General features: G+C 42.0%; 2 protein-coding genes across 2 annotated transcripts; one reads left to right on the forward strand and one right to left on the reverse strand.

The window, feature by feature from the left end:
* Positions 1 to 206: 206 nt before the first annotated feature.
* LOC307250000 (limbin-like) lies at positions 207 to 13,936 on the reverse strand. The gene is made up of 23 exons (XM_080026923.1): positions 13,456 to 13,936; positions 13,120 to 13,186; positions 12,648 to 12,820; positions 12,087 to 12,143; positions 11,778 to 11,964; positions 11,539 to 11,639; positions 11,325 to 11,390; positions 11,076 to 11,210; positions 10,675 to 10,814; positions 10,016 to 10,340; positions 9,182 to 9,421; positions 8,311 to 8,486; positions 7,842 to 8,001; positions 6,937 to 7,113; positions 6,150 to 6,424; positions 5,275 to 5,449; positions 4,292 to 4,438; positions 3,736 to 3,963; positions 3,383 to 3,618; positions 3,160 to 3,247; positions 2,885 to 3,060; positions 1,034 to 1,135; positions 207 to 836 (listed from the first exon to the last, which is right to left on the reverse strand). The coding sequence occupies exons 1-23, from the start codon at positions 13,702 to 13,704 to the stop codon at positions 425 to 427; spliced, it is 4,092 nt and encodes a 1,363-aa protein (XP_079883049.1). The 5' UTR covers positions 13,705 to 13,936; the 3' UTR covers positions 207 to 424.
* A 451-nt stretch (positions 13,937 to 14,387) lies between these two features.
* Positions 14,388 to 22,499, forward strand: evc (EvC ciliary complex subunit 1). Its single transcript, XM_080025432.1, has 20 exons — positions 14,388 to 14,752; positions 14,882 to 15,001; positions 15,187 to 15,276; positions 15,639 to 15,862; positions 16,288 to 16,372; positions 16,487 to 16,585; positions 16,725 to 16,856; positions 16,963 to 17,124; positions 17,667 to 17,883; positions 18,636 to 18,784; positions 19,094 to 19,192; positions 19,285 to 19,497; positions 19,607 to 19,716; positions 19,848 to 20,049; positions 20,209 to 20,436; positions 20,523 to 20,658; positions 20,969 to 21,071; positions 21,185 to 21,311; positions 21,872 to 21,968; positions 22,078 to 22,499. Exons 1-20 carry the CDS (start codon positions 14,573 to 14,575, stop codon positions 22,224 to 22,226), a joined length of 2,922 nt encoding a protein of 973 aa, XP_079881558.1. The 5' UTR covers positions 14,388 to 14,572; the 3' UTR covers positions 22,227 to 22,499.
* The last annotated feature ends 641 nt before the right edge of the window (positions 22,500 to 23,140 follow it).

Here is a 23,140-nt window from a genome sequence, read left to right on the forward strand (position 1 = left end):
ATTTTTGAACATTAAGCCTTTGACACGGAATAGCCGACTAAGAGTAGGCTACCCACTAATTCTACATAAAGAAATCTAAGTGTGTACTTAGGCCTACTTAGTAGACTTTTTCATCCATTCAAGACAAGCTCATTAAAAGTAATGAACTGTTTGTCAACCACTTCTGTATGACCTTACATACTGTCCATTAAAAATCTGAAGGAATGTGAAAGAAAACAACTCTGGAAACAGTGGAAGTCAGCTGCCTTTAAGTAAAAACAAAGCCAGATGCTACATATGTTTAGAAAAGTATAAAATTATTATTATGTGTTTTTGATACATAGCAATACTTTTGGTTTATTTTGGATTTAAGTATCATTTTAAATCATCAAAAAGTACCATCGTTATAAAAAAAAAAACTTGCAAAAGACAACATGTATAGGTCTCAAGGTAGGTTGGTTGGAGCCACTGAGCTTTTCTTCAGATTGAGGAAGTTCCTTTTCCTTCTTTTAGGGGCATCCACACGGTCACGTGATTCAGGAGCGTCCCGAAACACAAACAGTCTTTCTCCAGCCGCAGCATGGACAGCCAGTGTGTTGCCGCCAGAGGCTGGCATCTTGTTGTCCTCTGCTGTGCAGTCTAATGTTTGGTTTACTGTGTCCACCAGCCTTTGTTTACCAGTGTCACCATGATGCTCAGCATCTGTGTTTTCAGACGTGGCTGATTGATGAATAGGCCGCTGTGCTTCAGTCACACAGTCCTCCTCTGCTTTCTCTTCAACATGTCGTGGTGACACCTCTCTAGGAGCCGGGCGGCGCGATCTGGGGAGCAGTTTCTCCGTCAGACTTTGCTGGAGTCTGTGAGTTGTGGGGCACAAAGGAGCTGTGTGTTAGTGGGTTTGGAGTGGTAAAGTGCTTACCTCATCATGCATGCGTTCATGGCAATGTACTGAAACTGATGAAAGGCACACTATGATGCTGCTGACCACTGAACTGCAAATATGGATGATCAAGTCCTAGCAGCTAATTGCAGAACGGAAATGTGTCGAACTCACCTCTCTGTTTGGACAGAGCAGCTCGGCATGTTTGGCATATTTCTATGCACCACGTCTTCCCTCAGTTTGACTGGAAGCAATCTGTCCAGCCCCCCGGAACACCTGGCCAAAAAGTCATCAATATATTGTGAAGCCGGTAAATGTGATACAATCTCTACAGACAATGACAGGCTTTGATTAAAAAAATAGTCAAGGATGCCTGGCTGATCTGATACGTTGTAGGCTAATCACATTTTGTCAGTTCAAAGGGAGCACTATCTGACACTTTTATTAAAGTAAAATGGATGTCTTTTTTTAGGAGGAATGTAGAGCATGTCTGGCCCATCAAATTAATAACAATGTTCATAAAAGCATTACGTAAAATAATTTTTTTGTCAAAAGGGCTAATAGATGTTACGCTACTTTATAGCAATTGGGGTATAGAGGGTTTTCCTGTGTACAAACAGTACCCGAATGCACACGCAAGCAGGGCGCAAAAGGCCGCTTCAGCAGCCAAGTCTGTAACCAATATCAGTGTAGATGACGTATTGTTTGTAAGTTCTTGTGTTTTTTTTTTACCACCAATGTTACTGTTAACATACTGAAGTCAAGTATTGTCTGTGATGATGGCCATAGGTTAATAAAGTGATTTGATCTAGGATCTCAAAGTATCAACCATTCAGTCAATCAGCCTTTGCTGGTTCCCTAAAACAAACTCAACATGTTTTTTCCTCTAAATACATTTTTTCTTCATATTTGAGGAAAAAGAAAAAGACTTTCCATTTCTACTGTCTAATTGAATTCACTTCAGTACAAATATGAGACTGTTTTAAAAACTCAACAAAAAGCAGAAACCAAAGTTGCTGAAGAAGAAAAGCAAAACACATGTCTTGCATATTGTTCCAAATTGAGCATTCTCATTCCTTCGTCCTTTGGCACGATAGCTCAGAGATCCAGAAGAGTCCCCATGCATGAGACATTATTCATCAGTCAAGTCATTCAAACCTTAGCGGGGGCCAGACATCTTTCAGCGTGTCAGGAAGAGAGGGGAAATTAAAAGATGAGCAAAAAATCATTTCCCATCTCCCTTCTTGGCTCAGGTGGAAGGACCCTCGGGGCAACCGGCTTCCCACATAATTTGTTACGTAAATGAAAGACAATTCCCTGCTATTATGTAATCAGCGACTTCGCTTCAAAAAAACGACTTTCTAAAACCACAGAACTTGAAATCTCTGAGACGCTGGCTGCGTAGTTGAGACAACAAAGCTTTCACTGTGTCATTGTTGTTTTTATTCTTTTCTCTCTGTAACATGAACTGGTAGACTGGAGCATAAGAAAAAAGCCTTTGTCTGCATCTGCACGTTTATCCTTAAGCAAACTCAGAACCTTGTTTGAAAGCTGGAAGAGACAGAGTTTTGTTCATGACTTATACTACAGACAGCTTCATCCTGATATACTTCTGGAAGGCTGACGGACAAAAAAAAAACTTTTCTAATGTCAATATATTCAAAGGCACTGCATTACGATGGTGACGTGCTCAATTGTGACAGTGTTACAACGATATCAAAAGTTAGACCAAGAATATTTGTAGAAACTTTTTGTCAGAAATGTCCCTGACGTGATGTACAAATGAGCAATAGAAATAATTTTTTGACCATTGTGAATTTTAGAAATGACAGAAATTCACACAGTGCAACGCTTGTAAATAAAAATAGACACAGATTTTTAATCGAGAGCTGAAGTTGGGATGACATTTGACAGACTTCTTGTAATTACTCTATGCAGAAAAAAAAAGCCTTCTAAATGTGGAAAGTAAAGATATAAAACACAAGAGGGTTTTGCCACTAGATGGATGGTGAAGCAGGTTCTTACCCCGAGTGCTCCTGCTCTGCGGAGGAGGGGACTGGGTGTTGTTTGGGGCAGAGGGCGTCAGTGATGGACAGGAGCTCACTCTCTGGCAGGGTGGGCAGGAGGAGACGCAGGGCCTCCAGGAGAACCTCAGCACACACCTGGCTCTGCCTCACCAGCCCAGATGCAAACTCAAGATCCTGGGAGGAAAAAGTATGGCACAGAGGCATGCCTTCAGTACAGTTTATCTCCACACACTATTGGAGCGAGAAAGGTCTTGATAAATCATAAACACAGACCTGGTCGCAGTTTGCGTAAAGTCTCTTGAGCTCAATTTGTTCCTTTAAATCTTCCATGACTTGATGGTTGGCAGTCACTTCTTGCAATCTTAATAAAAATAAAAAACACACCAGAGAAGTTACAACACTGTAAAACTGAATGGCCTGTGTCGACACAGTAAATTCCTCTTTACTCCTGGGGTGACTTTTTATGGGGGGGGGGGGGGGGGGGGGAAAGCCTCACCTCTCAGCCAACAGCGAGTTGACCGCAGAACACTTGTAGAGCGCCTCCTGGAGCATGGACGTCATCCTGCAATCCTGCTGCAGCTCAAACAGCCTCTCCTCCTCCTCCTCCTCTCCTTCCCCCTCTCCCTCCTCACACTCCTCTCTCTGCGCTGGATTGGACTCTACTCTGGACCTTGGCCGTCCACCCAACCCTGTCCTCTCCTTCTGAAGCAGTTGTTCCGCTTCATCTAGTCCCTGCGGCAACAAAAAATTACACTCTTAATAAAAGTCTACAAACTTAAGTGAGAGAGTAAACACACAAAAAAAAGTCCATGAGAGGGGTTTTAACTTGGGAGTGGAGCCTGGCCTTACCAAGCAGTGGTTCTGTATACTCTGGGCCATGTCTTGTCTGTCCAGGCTCTTGCTGTCTCGGAGCTGTTGAATGAGCAGGCTGTGCAGTGTGAGCATGGCTCTGGAGGTCTCCAGGACTTTGCTCCTGCGCTCGGCCTTCTGGTAGTGGATGGTCGCCATCTGCGTGGCCAGGCTGTCGGCATGGCAACGCAGGCCCTCCTCCCTCTCGCTCCGCATCTCCTCCGTCACCTGCCAATGTTAGAATGAGTCGCGTTTCAGTCGTCTTGTACCAACTCAATCCACCCACAAAGTCTTGTCAAACTTCAAGTAAAGAATATATTTTTCTAACTAAGTTTTATAATATTTATGAACATTTATTTTCAATCGGATTTTTGTAAAAAGGATGTTGAGACACCCAACTTTGATATCATCAATTGAAATGTAATATTTTAGAGTTTACTAGTTTCAAGCAGATAGTCATTTACTCCAAGGAGTATGTCCTCCTACTACTGAACGTGCTTAGGGTGTCATGACTGGACTTAAAAAAAAGAAGTAATAAACAAAAAAACAGATCTACCTTGGTCATGACACTGCTCTCCATCTCCTTCTCCTTCTCAAACAGTTGGATTCTGTCCTCCAGCCTTTTCTGGAAAAGGGGCAGGTCACATGTCGTGTCTGCTTTCTGTCTGGCCTCGCTGCTTTTCCTCTTGGATTGCATGTTCGTCTGCAAAAAAAAAACCCACAACATCCATAAGGTTGGTTGGGAAATGACGTCATTTGACTTTGTGGAGCCCTTTATTTACTTTGAATAACAAATGTGCATCCATCCAGCAGCCACACAATCAAGACAAGATTGCACAGTGGTTTGAACTGGCGGTCACTGTTCTCCATTTTCTTACCCGTTTGAAAATAACCATTCGTACACTATTATCTCCATCTCTTTCTGGACTTTGATACAAGAAGGCACTTTCCTTTGAATTTACCTCTACAATTGTACGTGATTCTTGAGAGTGCTTGTTGACAAAATCCCCTTTTGTCAAACTCATTGAATATCTTCTTAGGATCCGCTACCTGTGCAAACTGTGTTTGGCTCGGGAAGAAAATCCAGTGCACTGTTGTTAATACACAGTTTAGGCTCTGTAAACGGTTATGTTGCTAGCCAAGGTGGGCCCCTTTTGTTTGTATACCTGTTTATAGAGACTAGGCTTTGTATTAACACTAACTTTTTTTCAGCACGCACACAGTATGGACAGGTAGCGGATCGGGATTTTGACAACAAGCGTTCTCCAGTATCACTGATCCACAGTTATCACAGTTCCACCTTTAAACAACACACATTATTCATATCGTCAACGTTTTGTTTTTTTAATTATTTTTTGGCATTTTTAATTTTATTAGACAGATTTGGAGAGACACAGTTGAAATGGGGCAAAGAGGGGAATGACATGCAGAGAACCTGGGTCTGCTGTGAGACCTGAGCCTCTAGGGGGACACTCTAACCACTACACCATGAGTGCCCCCATATCATCAAAGTTGAGTGAGTTAAACCACAAAGTTCACCATTTGTTGCTCGCTGTCTCTCCTCCAAGCTGCCAGTGCGGTGTGGAGTTTGGTTCTGGAGACAGCGTGGGGCAGCACCAGGCAGCGGTCCATCGCTGACAGACACTTCAGGAACTCCAGCTTCATCCTGAGCCGCTCGTCTTCACACAGAGTCAACTGGGACCAACACAAACGACTGGGACACAAGGAGAGACAAGAGACAGATAGGGAAGGGAACACAATGAGACATTTACATGGCTTTGTTTGGAGAACTTTCATGAGTTAATACAGTCTCGTCCTATCTAGAAATGCCCATTTTGGAATTTGTTTTACTTTCTGTTCTCATTTTATATATACACATCTCTTCCAGAAAACCCCATGGCTTATAAGAAGTTGAGACAGAGAGGTGAAATCAAGTCTGTTTACTCCCCATCTAGCAACAGCTTATAGCTTCAGGTAACACAGGCTAACCCACAGTACAGCCAATCGGCTAAACTAGTTCCCCAGAAACCCCCTCTCTCCCCAGTGAGCACCCTTCTCAAAAAGGTGCTCTGAGGAACTTTACATTTTTGTTCATTCTTGCACCCCCTTTGGACAAGCGGTAGTGTTTTTACTACGCCAGCTGTTGTTCCTGGGTGAGCGTACCCATGACAAATGAATTAAGAAAAACTATATAAAAAAACAGCATTCTTTGCACTGATGGATCTACTTTGCTGTTACGTGTCATTTATGATCATCAGAGGAAAAATGTGACTGTTTCAGAAAATATTTAAAAGTTCCTCGTAGCAGCTTTAAAGGAGCCGGAGTCCTTAGTGAATTTCTCTCTATATTGTGGGTCAACACAATCCCATATTTCCCCATACGTGATTTCCCCTGAAGTTCTTTCTATCACTGACCTGAAGAAAGCTCTGCAGTTGGCCCTTAGCTCCCTTTGCTCCTGCAGCTCTCTGCTCATGGCCTCCCTCAGAGCCTCCCTGGTGAGGCTGAGGGTGCGTAGCGCTGCCTTGCCTGCCTGGTGCAGCTTCTCCTGGCCCTGCAGCAAACCCTGGGCCTGGCCTGCTCCTAGCTCGGGTTCGGCCCCCGCAGGCAACAGAGTCAGCAAGGCCTGGTGTGCAGAGGTCTGGCTGGCTTTCATATCCGTGATGGCACCCTGGATCACACGCATGGTCACCTATAGAGCAGGGAAGGGAAACAAAACATGCATTTAAAAAACGGTGGAGTCAGCGATTCTAGGGAGAACACTTGTTGTCAGCATCACTTTGTGTCAAAATCAGTGAATATCTCTTCATAGTCCGCTACCTGTCTGTACTGTGTTTGTGCTGAAAGCAATTCTGTGTTAATACAGCTTAGGCTCTGTGAACGGCCATGTTGTTAGCCATGTTGGGCCCCTTTGTTTACAAAGCCTTTGTTTACATATCAGTTTACAGAGCCTAAGCTGCCTATTAGCACAATATTTATTTTTCAGTGCACACAGGATGGACAGGTAGGGGATGCTGAGAAAGTATTCACTGATTTTGACAAGCATTCTCCAGAATAAGCGATTCCACCTTTAATCTTACTCAATGGTATATTTGTGTGTGTGTGTGTGTGTGTGTGTGTGTGTGTGTGTGTGTGTGTGTGTGTGTGTGTGTGTGTGTGTGTTTTTTTATGCATCTTTCAATGTGTGTACTGTTAGAGTGGCACCTTGCGGATGTCAGCAGCAGCCTCCTCATCCAGGTTGTTGATGAGCTCTGCTAGCTCCAAGCTGTGAGCGGTCAGTAGGTTCTGCCAACAGTGCAGGTGCTGGGCCACATCTATCCTCCCCTCCAGACCCTTGGACAGACCTGACAGATCCTTCTGTCTCTGTTTGTGGACCTTTAGCTGGAGAAGACAGGGAGAAAGGTTTAAAAAGTGGTGTTTATGTACAGCACCTTCACCAAGCAGAGGAGTGTGTTTTCATTGGAAGACTGCTGTCCCATCCCTACTCTATTGACAGATTTCATTAGTTCTTAATCCGGTACAAAATGCACTTTCTACATTCAGGAACTTGTTGTATTGTCAAGTACTGTTGTGATTTCTCCTTTACAAGGCTTAATTCAGTATTTGAATAAACACAATTACAGTATTTCTCTTTCTGCAATGTTTAATTTGACTTTTTTAAACTTAAGTTTTTATTTCTTATTTTTAGCCATTTTTATATGAAATTTTTTACACTTAGTTTCATTTAATTTTAATTAATCACTTAATTTCTTTTTTGATTTGATAGTTTAATAAAAAACTTTGTAAAAGTTTAGCGGTAATTGCTAATTGCAAAATTTCGACCATCCCGCTCATTTTATCCAATCAGGAGACAGAGCGCTATAAAGAGGCGTGTCTCTGTGCCCGTGAATTATGACTCGCGACTCTCCATCGTGGCACTATCTGACAATGACGGCTGCGGGTTCATCTGGTTGTGACGTAGGGACGAGGGAGGGGGCTGCTAAGTGCAGTCACTGACAGGAAGTTAGTTTAAAAAGGACCATATCACTTACTTCTCCTTTAGCTTGGTGGATGGGTGTGTGCATATGATGTGGAGAACTAAAACCCTTAAACATGCATGATCTCCTCACCATGTCAGAGATGAGCTCCCGTCTCTTCTTGATCAGCCCACAGCGCATGGCCCTCCTCTCTTGACTCAGCACCTCATCCAGTCTCTGTCTCACCATCAGCAGCTCTTGCTGGGCCTTCTGCTGGAGCTGCTCTATCTGCTCCGGGGGTACGCTGCTCCCTCTGGTGGACAGATGAGAGCATGACAGGTTCAAACACAACTCAGGCACAGCTGACTAGTGTTAAGCTTCCTACGAGGTTAAACTGTTAACAAAACTAGTTGATCATAATGTACAATTTTTTTACTCTCTTCTTTGATTAATATTTTACAATGCATGTGTTTTCACTTTCACTTGATGCAGTTGCTTTCCTCATTTGTCCTTTATATTGCAAATTAAAAAAACATTTTTTTCTATAGTGTAGTGTGGTGGTGTGATGGCTCAACTAGACTTGACATGATCATCATATGAATAACTACGATGGGAACCAAACCTCCTGATGTGAGTGAACCAACTGTCCAGATTGCTGGAGGTGCTGGAGAAGGTGTCAGAGATCAGGCCGTTGAGGCTGTGAAGGCTGTGCACCAGGAACTTCCTCTGTGCGTGGCGTTCAGCCAGCACATAGCGCTGGTTGGCAAGGACCACATCCAGCACCTCTTCCAGCCGATCCTGGACACAAGTGAGAAAGAATTAAGAAAAAAACAAAGCAGCGGAATGGGGAAAGTACGTGCAATATATTGCTACCAGATGAGAGTGTGGTGCTTTTTATAAGACTTGTATAACTGTTCCATGTGTGTTTTTCTATTTTATTTTCTTGTTTATTTTATTTTTATATATTTCTTATCTATTTAATTATTTATACCTGATTTCTAGGACCTCTTTTGGCTTAATCTTTATTTTCTTTTTCAAAAATGTAACATCACTAAGGGATATATGGTAAGATGTCAATTGTAATATTGACTACAATGTTGATTACAATGTAACAGTGATGTATAAAAACTCAATAAAATACTATTTATAAAAAAAAATAAAACAACAAAGCAGATACCTTAACGGCCAATCTTGTTTGACATATGGGCAGAAATATGTGTCACTAGAACCTGCATTTGAATTGCTCTACTTGAATTTGAATGAATCAACTTAAATTTGAAATATTTATACTTGAATCTGAATCAGTTGATATTTAAAATGAAGTGCAAAATTCAAGTAGAGAAATTCATATTCAAGTAGAGATGCACACATGTGCATACATAATATTAACATGCTTTGTTGACCATGTTTGACCAAGTGATCAATGCAAAGTAGAAACATTTATGTATTTCAAACTGTGATTTCTTATGTGTCATATCTTTTGGTAAGCTCACCTGACTGGCAAAGTAATCGTGCTGCAGACTCTTGGCTGTACTCTTCTCCAGCTCTCCCATCCTGGTGGCCTCCTCCAGTTCCTCAGAGAAGATCTTGTGAAGCTCCATCCGGCGCCACTCTATGATCTGCCTCTGGACTTTGGTTGAGGCTTCTTCATGTCGGACCAACAGGATCCTCTGCAGCTGACCCTGGCTCAGCTTGTGCAACTTCTCCAGCAGGACGCTGCAGTGGAGGAGCTCCTGGTGACATCATACGTTTAGAGTTCAGTGACAGAGTGTGATAACAGCAATACACAGGATCCTCTCAAACCCTGTTCCCCGAAAGGTTTACTAATACTTGACTAGGTAAATATATATATATTTTTGTTGTCATTTTAAAGTAACTCAGAGGAAGAAGAACTTAAAGTTTGACCTCTTTGAACAAAAGCAAGTGTTTTTTTACAACACTTTTCTAGCGTGTTGTTTTGGAAGCGAGTGAAAGAGACTTCAGGATGCATCGTGATGAGGTAATGTACAGTATATAGGACCATGTAAGATTAATAACGCTAATTTGACGATGGTGGAGCCGAGTTAAGTTTGATTAAGTAGCGTTTGGTAAACGATATTCCGGTCTGCCTACCGTAAATCGTTTTGTCTGAGTTGGCGGGGATTAATAAAGGCATTAATAACTACGGTATATACAAATAGAGTTGTTTTTGGTCTGTAAAAATTAGACTGTTTCATAAACATTTATAAGTTACTATTAGTCTCTTTAAAATGAGTATTTCTTTGTATATTTTTTTTTTGTGAAAAAGCACAAAAATGACACGCCCGTAAACATATTATTATTCTAACCTGTTGGTCTGCGTGTTGGCAGAGCAGCTCTGCCTGGCTCTTCTCTGCAGCCTCTCTGCGGTGCTCTGCCTCCATCTCCTCCCTGGTCTCCAGGTTACAGCGGCCGGCCAGAGCGGCCATGCGGGCGCCTCGCTCCTCCTTCAGCCGGCCCTCCATGCCCAGCAGCTGTCCATGCAGCACACTGAGCAGCCTCTGCTGGGCCTGGGCACTGGCCTGGCCCCGGGACCGCAGCCCTCCAAGCAGGGACCACATCACGTCTTTGTAGATCTGAATGCGCGTGGCCTCCAGGTTATTGGTGGCACGCAGCAGAGTTGACATCTCAAGGCTTACGGAGAGAAATGAATGTAGAGTAAACATCTATATTGTGTTTTTTTGTTTCAATCAATCTTTATTTATACAGCACTTTTCCTACACAGTGAAGTCAACAAAAATTGCTTTACAGAATAAAAGAGAAAGGACAATACGAAACATCCCCCCCTCCATTGTATAGACAGAGCAAGCAATTAAATTGAGACATTTAAAAATACTTAAAATACTTAATACAACAGAAGATGGATCAGTAGAAAAGTAAAACAGGAAGAGAGGAACGTTGTCCCAATAAAGAATATCAAGCCTCATTGGAGAGATATGTTATTCCCTCTTGGACTGGGTCTACTCACTTCTCCAAAGCCTGGCACATGTTCTGTGGATCCTCCAGCACCATGGTGTCCACCATCTTGTCTTCAAATGTTGCCTCCTCTTTCACCGTCTCACTCATGTTGCAGTCTACATCCTCTGGGTCTGAATCCCCTCTCTTTCTCTGAAGTAAGAAAAAAAAACATATTCACAGTTGATTTACATATAACTGGATACAACCATGAAACCTAAAACAAAATAATTTGGTTGGACAGAAAGATCTTTCAATACAAATTATCAACAACACTTCCGTAACATTTACCACACAAATACATTATATAGTGGTTCATAAATTAATGTTTTTTTAAAATCACACTTTAATCACACTCACTGGGATTACTATTAACTAAAACAAAACATTTAAGATTAACAGAATGATTGATACCCTTTGCTGCAGAAGGCTCAGCCTGGTTCTGGGACCAATCAAGTTCATGGCCAGAAAGCCCAGTGACAGCAGCACCAGAGTGACAAAGAACCCCACAACGAATCCAGAAAAATGGACAGCATGGTTGGGATAAATCTGGGCAGAAGCATCAAGAGTTTTTCGTCAAAATAAATAAATAAAAAAAAAACAATACAGTCACAAACACACAATGCAGGGGTGTCTCCAGTTAAGGAACTGTTCACGACATACCTTGTCGGTGGAGTTCACCCTTAAGGTTAGATTAGCTGCCATTGGACCAAACATACTGACGTCATTCTGTGAAGCCAACAAAACAATAATCAAATAAAGTCCTTACTTTCCTGTAAATATTATTATGGAGACAGGATTTGGGACATTTGCTTTTCAGTAAAAGAAAGAAAGAAAAAAATAAATAAGCAGAAATGGGGCAGCAGTAAAAAAATACCTGTGAGGCGTTGGAGAAGGTGAGAAAAGCTGGAAGGTCCAGGACTTCACTCTTATGATTCCTTATGTGAGCAGTGTAATTGACAACAACTTGGGATCCAGCTAAAAAAAATAATTGAAATCCATATTATGTCATTTATTGTGGATGTAGAAAATTATTATTATTTAAAATCAAAAGAACCTGGACACATTTGAACAATAGAACCATCCTTTTAAAACATTTTCATTTCCCAGACGTACCTGAGAGTGAATCGATGGCAAACATCTGGTAGCCTCTTTCCACCACCCTGCCTCCACTCTTAAGGGGAACTATCCCAGAGATGGAGTCCCGGATAGCCACCTGAGAGAGGTTGGTGCCTCCCACCGGGCCCATGTTGTGAATCAGCAGGAAGAATGTCAGCTGAGGAGGATCGCTGTTGAGCTTCACCTGGGTGACAGCATGATTGAGTATGAAACACTGGACGCGGTCTGCAACACATCGGTTTGCAGTTCAAAATTGTTGCAGCAAAGATAAAATGGTCTGTATTAAAACAATTAGGGTTGACGTACCTGTGCACACTTGTAAAACTTGACTCGAAATGCAGGTGCGGGTGCAGCACTCTGAACCTGCAGAGACATCAAGTCATTTCCTCAACATGAGAATCCATTCTTTGAATCAGGTAAAGTATGAATGTTAAAAATGAAATATATGACGTTATATGAAGTAATACTGTGGTAGTTTGTTTGTAATGCGAGTATCAATTCAACATATAACCAGTTCACACATTTATACAATCATTGCCCAACAGGAATACAAGTGACAAAAAAAACACGTCTTTGAAACCAGGGCTGCACGATTTACAAAAAATATCTCATTGCGTTTATTGTGACTGATATTGCAAGCAATTGGGATATGATTTGCAACATGAGAGGGAATGCTCACTTTTACATCAGGATTCCTAATTGAAAAGCATTAACATGATTATGGTCTGATGTTTGTGGAGAATATGTACCAAGCAAAGATGTTTTCTTGTGTCTGTGTACAATATGACGTGAAGGCTTAGGCAGGACATCTCATATTGCGATTTTGATTACGATTTTATAGATTGTGCACCGCTGTTAGAAAGTCACCTGGGGCATAGGTTGGTCCGGGTTGATGCTGGTGAGTGTGTTTCTACGCCTCCGGAGGTGCAGCATGTTTGAAAGGTGGATAAACGATGAGAAAAAGGAGTGTTCCCATGGACCAGCAGGAGCTGAAGAGGAGACAGGGCCCACTGCAGACAACACCACATGCCCACTTGTACCTGTCAAGTTAAATAGAGGCAGTTTGAACAGCCAGAGCAAAGCATGTTACAAAGCATGCGATTGACAATATGTGCATATGACTAAGGTGTTACCTTTGTACTAAAGAGTGTTTTTATGGTAATTTGCACTAAATCTAGTTATCCTTGAGAATATTCGATATACAGACTGTTACATCAACAAGTATTTAGACATCATTTCGGGCTATATTTTCGAATTGTTCGGTTGGTGTCAGTGCAGAAATTAGATTCATTGTTTATTGCTGTGTGTTGATTTATAGAATTAAGAGAAATGAACAAACCATCCATCATAAGCAGTGTCAGATCAGCAGCTTTCCCATGGTGCATTATGTGGTTGCCGAAGAGGCTCTGGCAATGGAAAAGGGATATTCAGTATTGCAGTTAAAATTAATATGGTAAGCGTTTATTAACCAATCTTACAAAATAATTTAGCCTATATAGACTTTGGTTGTCTCTGAAAGCCAAAGCAATGTCTAAAACATCTATGTAATGTGTAGCTGTAGGAACATAGACCTTCATCACAACAGAGGTGGGGGAGGAGGCTAGTTACACCAGTGCTGGGTTCTTGAGATGGAAAAGCTCGCAGACTATTGATTGCCCCCCATTAGGCCACTCACCTCCTGTTTCTCCGAGACAGAGGCAGATCGAGGTGTTCTGTACCATGAAGCATCCTGAGGTGTACCGTCATAACAAGGCTGATGGTGTCCAGCAGTGTACTCCAATACACAGGCACGCCCAGTCTCACGCCGGGTTACATTGTGACACCAACGGGGACACAGAGAAGGTGGAAACAAACACGACACTTGGATGTTAAAGATAAATGACCATATCGCGAGCCTCTTCACGTTTAAGTGAACCTGAAGCATTCGTAAACTGGTGTGCCACTCTCAGCGAGGAGAGCCGCTAGCTAGCTAACGGGCTGCATTGCTCAGTCCTGGATGTCTTCGCCACTGTTAAAATTCGCGATGAAAACATTTCCACTGCTTTTTCCAGCAGAAACACAAGTGTTTCTAACACACGAGAACATCTTACTTGTGTGGTAATGTTTTAGTTAGAAACTTTGGACGCCATTGTAATGATTTATACCCAAGCTCAAAATCCAAAATCACCGTTGCTTGCTGCACAGCCTAGGAAAACATTTCCAAAACTTTGGAAGAACGGGAAACTCCTCAAGAAATGTAAATAGAAAAGTACATGCGTTTGTTTCCGGTTTTGGCCTTCAAAATAAGCGAGCCACTGGTGATTAACAATGTATATATATATAAAACAATACATGTATGCAAAGAAATGTTAAAGTGTATATTTGCTTTAATGTTTTTATGAATAGAAATTCCCTATTTGATAGTTTTATGTATTCCTTTTTTACCGCGCATTATGATTTTGCTTTAATATTGAAGGCAAATGTCTCTTTTCCGGTCTAATTTGAGCTAACTCGAATTTCGCAGTTCGGTCCTCAACCTCCGTTCACCCATTGGCTAAAAGATACACCGAATTTGTCTTTTTGAGAAAGAAAAACAAGTTTTTGGTGAAGGAACTTTTAACTATTAACAGTTAGCTAATGTTTCAAACTATAAAACCTTTTATGGAGAAAACATATTTTGTTATAGCCTATCTTACGCTAGCGAAGAAACGTCAGAAGCAGCAACTTTCCTCGAACAGATGAGTTTTGTTAAAGTTAGCTTGATAAGTTACGTCGTTCAGAAAATGCTAACATTAATGACGTTTTGAGGAGACATGACAGAGCAGGAACTGATAGCGGAATGCGGTACAGATGTGTTGGTCAGTTTCGCCGAGTCGCTGCACATATACACAGGACTGCTAACCGTGTCTACGGTGTGTGGAGTGCTGTCGGGGATATTAGCTGCTGCTCTTTCATATGTCTTCTGCCTGAAGCCTCTGCTGTTGACGAGACAAGTAAGCCGCAGATAACATGCAACCACCGTTTCTCCCACACATTCTGTCTCATTTCCTCATCACTTATCATGTGAGACATTGTAGCCTATTTTTCCATCCATCCTACATTCTCTTGTTTCATCCCACCAGGGTTACAATGCGAGGAGGCTGCTTGAACCTGATGATGGGGAACTGGAAAACAACCAAAGTGACTGTGTCAGCAACAGCAGAAAGGAAGCTGCAACTGCAAGTGCCACCAATAATGACAAAGTAAATACGTATTTACAGGCAGATGTCATAGTTGTGCAAAGGCCTAGGCTACATACTGATACACTTTTGTCAAATACCTGGAAATCACATTTTGAACTGTAACCTACATGCAGGGTTAACCATTGCTTAGTGTTTATTAATTAACTTCCCACTAACCTATTATGTCTGTTTACTCCATTGTCCAGGAGAAGAAGCCGCCACTGCCCATCAGCAGTGATGTGGCTGCATTTGCATCCAGGGCAAAAGTGGTTTATCCCATCAACCAAAAGTACAGAGTAAGTTTATCACAAATAGGCTGTATAGCATTTCACCATAATAACCCTACACCGGCTTCTTCTATGTACAACCAATAATAATATAACACATAAACAACTAAACCCACGGTGCTGTTTCATAGAAGTGACCGCATAACTGAAAACAATAACCTTGAGAGAACCAATGGGTGGGTGATCGTCAGTAAGTAAGTAGTAGAGTAGTAGTAAGGACTAATGTGCTGTCAAGAATGTGTTGCTATCAGTTGATTTATGACTAGGACTTCATCAACTGTACAGTATATAAACTAGGATTGAGCACTGCCAAATGGGGATCTGAAATGACACTAAATTCAAACCTGTAAACTGTCTACGCATCTGTCAAGCCTTTAGCAGACGGAGCGTCCAATCCGTCACTACACGAACACTCCAAGCTGCCAGCCATGCCTAACGAGGAGTCGTCCTCCTCCACCGACGGAGAGTCTCTGAGCCAAGAGCAGGACAACGACGACAGCAGTCAGTTCATCTCGTCCTCGCTGGTCCCCAAGAGCCTGCAGAACCAGAGCTTCACCAGGGTCTCTCACTACCCACACACTCTCACACAACCAGGGTAGGCTACAGTAGTCTCTAGCCCTCTCTATCTCTCTCTTTCTCTCTCTATAAACATTAAAGGTGCAGATATAGATTCTGAAAAACGCATGTTGTCGAAATCCCTTTTGGTCAAATTCAGTGAATTTCTCCTAACGATCCGCTACCTGTCCGTACTGTGTGTGCACTGACATTTTTTGCTGGTGGTGTTATTACACAGCCTAGGCTCTGTTATCAAAGAGTATGCAAACAAAGGGGGCCACAGTGCACACATAGTATGTACGGGTAACAGATCGTGAGGAGATATTTACCGATTTTGACCAAAAAAAAATTTCGACAACAAGCATTCTCCAGAATCACTGACTCCACCTTTAGGCCAAAACCATACAGCAATTATGCACAACCCTTAGTTTGCTGGAATTGATGATACTTATCTTATGTCTGCAGTTTTGAAGGTAGGATCAGCCTTTACTGTTTGGCCCTGCAGGATATACAGCAACATTGCTCCCAGCTTCAGGAAGAAAAATGTGCGGTGAGTTTTTCTTTAATACATTGATACAATAATCATCGAGTATATTTCTCAAAGTGTGTGTAAGTTCAAATGTCAGTTTAATTCAACCTTATAACTTTTTTTTTCCTGCTATAGCTTTTCCTTCAATTGGTGAAAATAATCTTCAGCTGTCGTTTCCCAAAAGACAAAAGTGACGCAGAGTTCTCCAAGAATATACTTCAAATGCAAGAAAAGGTAGAGCCTGATGTCTATTACTGACTTTGTTGTGAAGAAAACTGTTATTTTATGCACACACATGCCCAATAGGTTATTTATTTAATTTCACTAACATTTCGATTGGAAACCATAAACAAGTATATCTTTCTCATTTCAGGACCTGAATGAGCTGAAGAAACAGTTGCCAACAGGCCACACTACTGCCAGTGAGAAAAACAATGATGCTCCTTGTACTTTGGAGGAAATAGAGAGAGCTCAGAAAGATCTACTCGAACGTGGCCTTCAAGTGGTAAAAGCAGAAATATTTTTTTTAACTGTTAATAATATAAGTTTATTAGACCACCATTACTTCATATGAAATTTCTGAAAGGAAAACTATTTATGTTTCCTCACAGTCAAGACGTTTCAGCAAACAGGTTGAGGACTTGTGCCAGCAGCTGCTGAAGAAGCCCAGTGTTTTCTCTCCTGACGAAGCCCAGGATGTGATTGTGTCTCTGGTCCAGACTCTTCTGTTAGTGGAGAAGCACCTGATGGACACACAGGAAGCTGACCTGAGGGTAAAGCAACACTACGGCTGTGCAAGTCATTACATTTTTTACCGCAATTACAATTTTGTTTTTTAACCATTATGAAAATTAGATAATCGACTTTTACATGATAATGTCAAGTCAGCCACGTCATTTATTTTTAATTTTACAGTTATACTTTATTTTAATTCAAGGAAATCATCTGTTTAAAATTCAGCTTTTCCAAAAAAAAGGGCATGCTAGTTCATCTCCAGCAAACGCTTGCCAAACATTTGTTTATGTTTATACTATGGACAGGCTGCGCATGGTGAGTAGATATTAGCTGATTAGTGTTCTAGATTAGATTACCTAGTATGCCTGTAATGCATGATGTCTCAAAAGTCAATGTGATTATTGTGTTAAATAATCGTGATCTCAATATCAAGCAAAATAATCGTAAATCTATATTTTTGCCATAATTGAGCAGGCCTAAGCAACACTGGTTTTTCAATTTCACTTGTCATCTCCCATGTCATCATATGTGGAACTGGATATACCAAAGAAGAATGTCTGTTCTATATTTCCCCTTTCAGAGGATCCAGCAGAGGTTGTTGTGGTGGGAGGAGCTAGCCGGGCTTCTTCAGTCCCAGCCCGCCTTGCTAAAGCTGGAAGTGTCTCTGAGGCAGAGCTTGATAGCCACAGCGCTGGAACAGCTGACCAGCGATGACGTCTTGACCTTCAGCCACATGGAAAAGATTCTCTCAGAGGTTCAGGCAACTCTGAGTGAAGGCCTTCAACAGTGCACTGAGGGTAAGATGCCTAAAGGGTAAAATGCTTTCACTCTCGTCCAAGGAAATTCACTTTAACTGACTGCTTCAGGTCAAAAGTCAACAGACAAAAGACTGGTGGCAGGTAGCAACACACAATCTAGCCTACTTTTCAAATTGAAACGATGTACTCTCTCCTCAAAATAGACCATTGTCTGGAAATCCTCTTTGGCTCCTTTAAATAAGGCCAGGTTCTTTCAGGGCAGCACAGAATATCCTGCCTGTTAGTGCTTCCCAGACTCTCATGCAAAATCTTGACTCGACACAGATTGTTGCTTCTGATCTACTGTGTAACAAAAAGGCACGCTTATCATGTTTAAATGAACAGTGATTACAGTAGTACTGTATCTTCTGGGCTTACTTTACTTTTCCATTGTGTTTTTATTATTACTCTTATGGGCAGATGGACCCTGTGACTACAAATGGGAAATTGTGGTGAAAACATCTTTGGAGCTATGTACGCAATCATTTAAGTCTGTCCCTCAGAATCAAATATACAGGGAATCTTTGTAGACATAAGAGTTTACCCCCATGTTCGAAAACCTTATAGGTCTTTAAAGAAAGTTTTTATGGGTATCGGTAATTCTGAATAAATTGTCACTGACACACTATGTATTTATTAAAGAGCAATTCACAATCATAGTCCTATATACCACAGTTATCCAGCTTGCTATGCAGACTGCATTTATTTTGATCACATAAGGTTCATCCAGAAGTGGCTTGGTTATATTCCAGAGTGCACAAGGAAGACCAAGGAGCTGGTGAATGAAAAGTGCAGCAGGACGGAGGCCAAGAAGAAGAAGCTTTTGAGGAGCCAGGCCAAGGAAAAGAGTCAAGCCCTGGAACTGAGACAGACTCACAGTGACCTACAGCAGCCCATTAAGGTCAGATTATTATTATTTGCTTGTTTCTAATGTCTGTTAAATACAATCGGTGCACAAGAAATAAAATGTTTCTGGCAATTTGTCTGCCTCTATTTATTCTTTGTTTTTATTATCTCTCAAATGCAATCTCTATTGTCTAATCTCGATGTATTGTATGCGCCTGTAAAGCACTTTGAATTGCCTTGTGTCTGAATTGAGCTATATAAATAAACTTGACTTGCATTGCCTGCCTTCATTTTACTGTTAGTGATAATATGTGCAGGGGGAAGGCATGTGTAAATATATTGGCCTGTTGAACCTTTCCTTCAGGTGTACCAGGAGCTGCTAATGAAGCACCGGCAGCAGATTTCTGACCTGCAGCTGCAGCAGGACAACAGGGTGGCTGAAGCCCTCTGTGAACATTGGAAGGTAGAATAATACTGTATGTTGTCTACGATTTGTCTACATATTTTTTAGAGCATATTTCCAGTAAATTGTGTCCGATATTTTTATATCTTTAGAAACTCCGTAGCTCCTGGTCAAAGAGGCTTGGAGTGTTGGCCAAGGACGCGTTTCTCACCTCCGTCACGGCCCAGTCAAAGCTCTCGGCCGAGCGCTGTGAGGAGCTGTGGTCGGATCTGGAGCGGGAGCTGGTGGCACAGCTGCAGCAGGCAGAGTGCACCACCAAGCTGCAACTGGACGACATGAGGGCTCAGCTGGATAGAGATGGACAGGTAGACGGTGCCTGTTAGATCAAATACATAGGGCTTCTCAATCATTGCTTGGAGTTTAATTATACTAAATGCTTTTTATTGTTTACAAACTGAGCCTCTTTGTGTGTAGGTGTGGAGTGAGGAGATGGCTCTGGTCCAGGCGTGCCTCAAACATCTGAGTGAACAACAGATGAAGATCGTCAAAGACATGGCGGCCAGACAGAGCTACACGCTCGACAGGTGAGATTGAAAGTTCTCTTGTCAAAATGGTTTCATGGCCGTATCTACTTTTCCCGCATCTTAGGGCGCACTTACACTAGCAGTGTGAGTGTTGCTGGGAAAATAATGGAATGGTGTTTTTTTTTCCTCAGCCGAGTGAGAGAGTTAATGGAGAAGAAACATGAGCACCTGCTGGTGGCGGTGCAGAGGTACTTTGCGGTCAGGCACTTCTGTCTGCACACGCTGAAGGAGATGAGGCTGTCCAAGCTGAAGGGGATCGTCCAGACCGACTTCAGAGCAGTGCTAATGGAAGATCCCAGTAAAAGCCAGTCCTGTGCCAATTCAACTCGAAAGGTGGGGGAAAAGGAATTATTTTATTAATACATTTTTTAGCACCTCCTCAGAGCTAAAACACAACTTGTCAACCACAACGAAATACAGGATGTCTCCTCCCATTCACTTAGATGGAGATCATGATGATTGAACACTGTTGTTGTCCCGTGCCACTCACAGAATAGCAGTGCCAGCCTAGCAGAGAGGCATCTGGGTCCAGAGAGTCAGCTGGTGAGCCACAGCTTCCAGCAGGAGTTCCTGTCTGAACTGGAAACGGGCACGGAGCTCCTTCAGAGCCACGCCCAGCTGGTGCTAGGCAACGCCCTCAGCCACGCCATCCAACAGACCATGGAGACCCCGCCCACTCAATCACAGGTCTCCTCTCAACAGGATGACGATGGCTTGAAGGTAGGGGTTTAGGGTTATTTCTCTGGCATTATTATTTAACAATAATGACAAATTAGCACCTCACAGTAACATATTTTTCTCATCAGCATCACCTGATAGAGGCCGCCTCGGAGAGTGTGTACGTGACCAAAGATTCTCTCACCGCGCTGGTCCAAAGCTACCATTCCCACCTACAGGACATTATCAAAACATTACAACAGGATCAGTCAAACATGAGCCAAGGTGAGACGGCAATCACAACCATACATCACACAAAATGTATTTTTCCATGTAACAGTTAATTACATAAAAGGATGGACATGTTTGAGTGTTCCGTCAGTAAGTCATAAAGAGTAATACATATATAGAGAAAAATATTTACAATAGTTTAAGGATTATTAGGATTTAATTAGAGAGAAACTGATTATTAATTTTTAATTTATAACTCGCCTTGTTATCCCATTATTCACTGTTAAGATTGTAGATAGAGTTTTGCAAAAGGTTTCAAAGACTCCTGTATGTTAACTTTACTCTCATGAACTTTTCCTTTCAGATGTGAATGAGAAACAAGAGAGCAGCAGTCAGCTGAACAGGTCCCTGCTGAGGGAGCTGGTGAACTGGGGCAAGAAACCCACCTCTGCTGAGTTTCAACAGAGGTAAAACAGCCAGGCAAAACACACTGTGCCTACACTACACACTTTTGTCGGCCTATAACACATTACATACACGATCATTTGCAATTGCTTCTTTTGTTTTCTTGTGCGTTTAGGGTCGAGCTCCACAAACGCAAGGTGCTGGAGCAGTGTGATCTGGAACAGGAGATGATATATGAGGAACTGAGGCGGAAGAAAGTGGCCCAGGATCAGTCCATGGAAGGGATCAAAGCACAGCTACTGGTTAGCATGTTTCATGTCTTATGTACTTCTATGCCTGACAGTTTCCTTCTTGACTTAGGTCCTTTTCACATTAGGAACGATTGCCTCCATTCCTACTAACTTTTACATATGGTGTTCCGTTACCGAGCACACTTTAAAGAAACAATCGAGACAGCAGGTGGAGGTATGCTACTAGTTTGTTAGTACACTTCCGGAGCAACAAGTCTATACAGAAGTAAACATGTGCCTACTTTTATTATTTTAGAGACACATTTTCAATCAAGGAAGACCCTTTTGCCCTCCGATCTTTATCAAGTATGTGTTCAGAGGTTGAGATTGGCTTGTGTTGTGCGCATATGGGGATTTCGGGTGATACGGGCGACATCAAGACATGCCTTCATTATGCTAAACTGCTACTCTGCCGTTGTCACGTTGTTGAAGCAATCCTCTTCCATGTATTGGTACAGTTGTGTTCACACTTGATTTTCGTTCTTCGGATGCGGTCCCAGGCCCCTAGTGTGAAACCACCCTTACAGTTTAGCGGTTATTTACTGTAAGTACTGTGTTGTTGCGTCCATTAGGAGGCAGAAGAAAGCTTCATGACCGAGCTGGCAGCCTTGGCCAGGGTTTCTCTCAACAGACCGGAACCAGAACCCAGCGATGAGGAAGATAACACTGGTAAGCACCCTCTCCTTGGATAGTGATACTGTGTACAGTATATTTATATACAGTGTACTGTATACTCCAGTCCTCTGTTTCTGCCCTTCATGATGTCATATTTCAACAGGTTTTGACAGTGCTGCTATATTGGACCTGCTAGCCCTGAACCCAGCGCTAGATCCGGCGTTGAACCCTTCCCTGACTCCAACGGTTGTAGCTCCAGTGGTGAAATCCAAACCAAAGAAGAAAAGAGAACGAGAATCACATCAGAGCTGATATATTTACACAATAATGTCTAAATACTTGTACAGTAATTTCCTGTAAAAAAGTGTTTTCCTTTATTTTTTATTCATAGTTGATACCTTATGAAACGATGGCACCACTTATCCGTCGGTAACAATTCTGTTGTTAGGAAGGTTGGTTTACATTCAGAAAGTCTGCCCATTATTCATGTGTAAATGGAAGGTCCTGTCTCATTTGAAATGTTTCCACAAGTACTTTAAGTAGCATTTTTTACTCAGTTATATTTTTGTAAATGTACCATATAATGCAACTCTTAAGAAAATAAAACAGATAATCTTTTGAATGCTTTTTTAAATGTGTCTACCTTGTTCAATCGTATAAAGAGCCATGCTATATGGGCTGACACAGTAATACATTATTGCCGTATACCTACACCCACACCCACATTGATTTTCATACCACGACTCATTCACCGCATCGATTCCTGAGTACATGGGATGACGGATGTGCTGCTCCGTGAGTTGTCAGGTGAATAAGAGCTGTCCATTCTGATTGTAGCAGAGTGCTACTTCTTAGCTATGAAAGCCTTGGCCTCCTCTCGCTCTAATGGGGTTTTAAGTACAGCTTTATGGACAATAATGCAGAGTAATGGTGAAAGGTCTGGTAGGGCTGAAGTCTGGCAGACAGTTATGTGTGTAGCCAGCAATCTAGCAGGCAATTCACCCTGGATCCTTATGGTTTACTGTCAGTTAGGAATTTCAAGAGTGTCAATTAGTGCACATTAATTTTTAATCTGTCCTTTATTCATATATGCTCAACTTGCACACATAACCAATTAGGGCTATGGCACCCTGAGGAAATATGCTCCTAGATCTGACCCACTCACTCCGGAGTGTCCTGCCAAGAGTGCTCCCACGTGTCAATTAGAAATGTGGGTGCACTGTTGA

The sequence above is a fragment of the Ammodytes marinus genome (genome assembly GCF_949987685.1).
Source record: "Ammodytes marinus genome assembly, chromosome: 4".
Classification (NCBI taxonomy): Eukaryota; Metazoa; Chordata; class Actinopteri; order Uranoscopiformes; family Ammodytidae; genus Ammodytes; species Ammodytes marinus.

Excerpts from the sequence above, each read along its gene's own strand:
- evc (XM_080025432.1), top strand. The coding sequence starts at position 14,573 with ATGACAGAGCAGGAACTGATAGCGGAATGCGGTACAGATGTGTTGGTC. Across the intron at positions 16,373-16,486 it reads TTCAGGAAGAAAAATGTGCG|CTTTTCCTTCAATTGGTGAA; the intron begins GTGAGTTTTTCT and ends TTCCTGCTATAG. Across the intron at positions 16,586-16,724 it reads TACTTCAAATGCAAGAAAAG|GACCTGAATGAGCTGAAGAA; the intron begins GTAGAGCCTGAT and ends TTCTCATTTCAG.
- LOC307250000 (XM_080026923.1), bottom strand. The coding sequence starts at position 13,704 with ATGCTTCAGGTTCACTTAAACGTGAAGAGGCTCGCGATATGGTCATTT. Across the intron at positions 9,422-10,015 it reads GCCAACACGCAGACCAACAG|GAGCTCCTCCACTGCAGCGT; the intron begins GTTAGAATAATA and ends TGATGTCACCAG. Across the intron at positions 3,061-3,159 it reads TTTACGCAAACTGCGACCAG|GATCTTGAGTTTGCATCTGG; the intron begins GTCTGTGTTTAT and ends TTTTCCTCCCAG.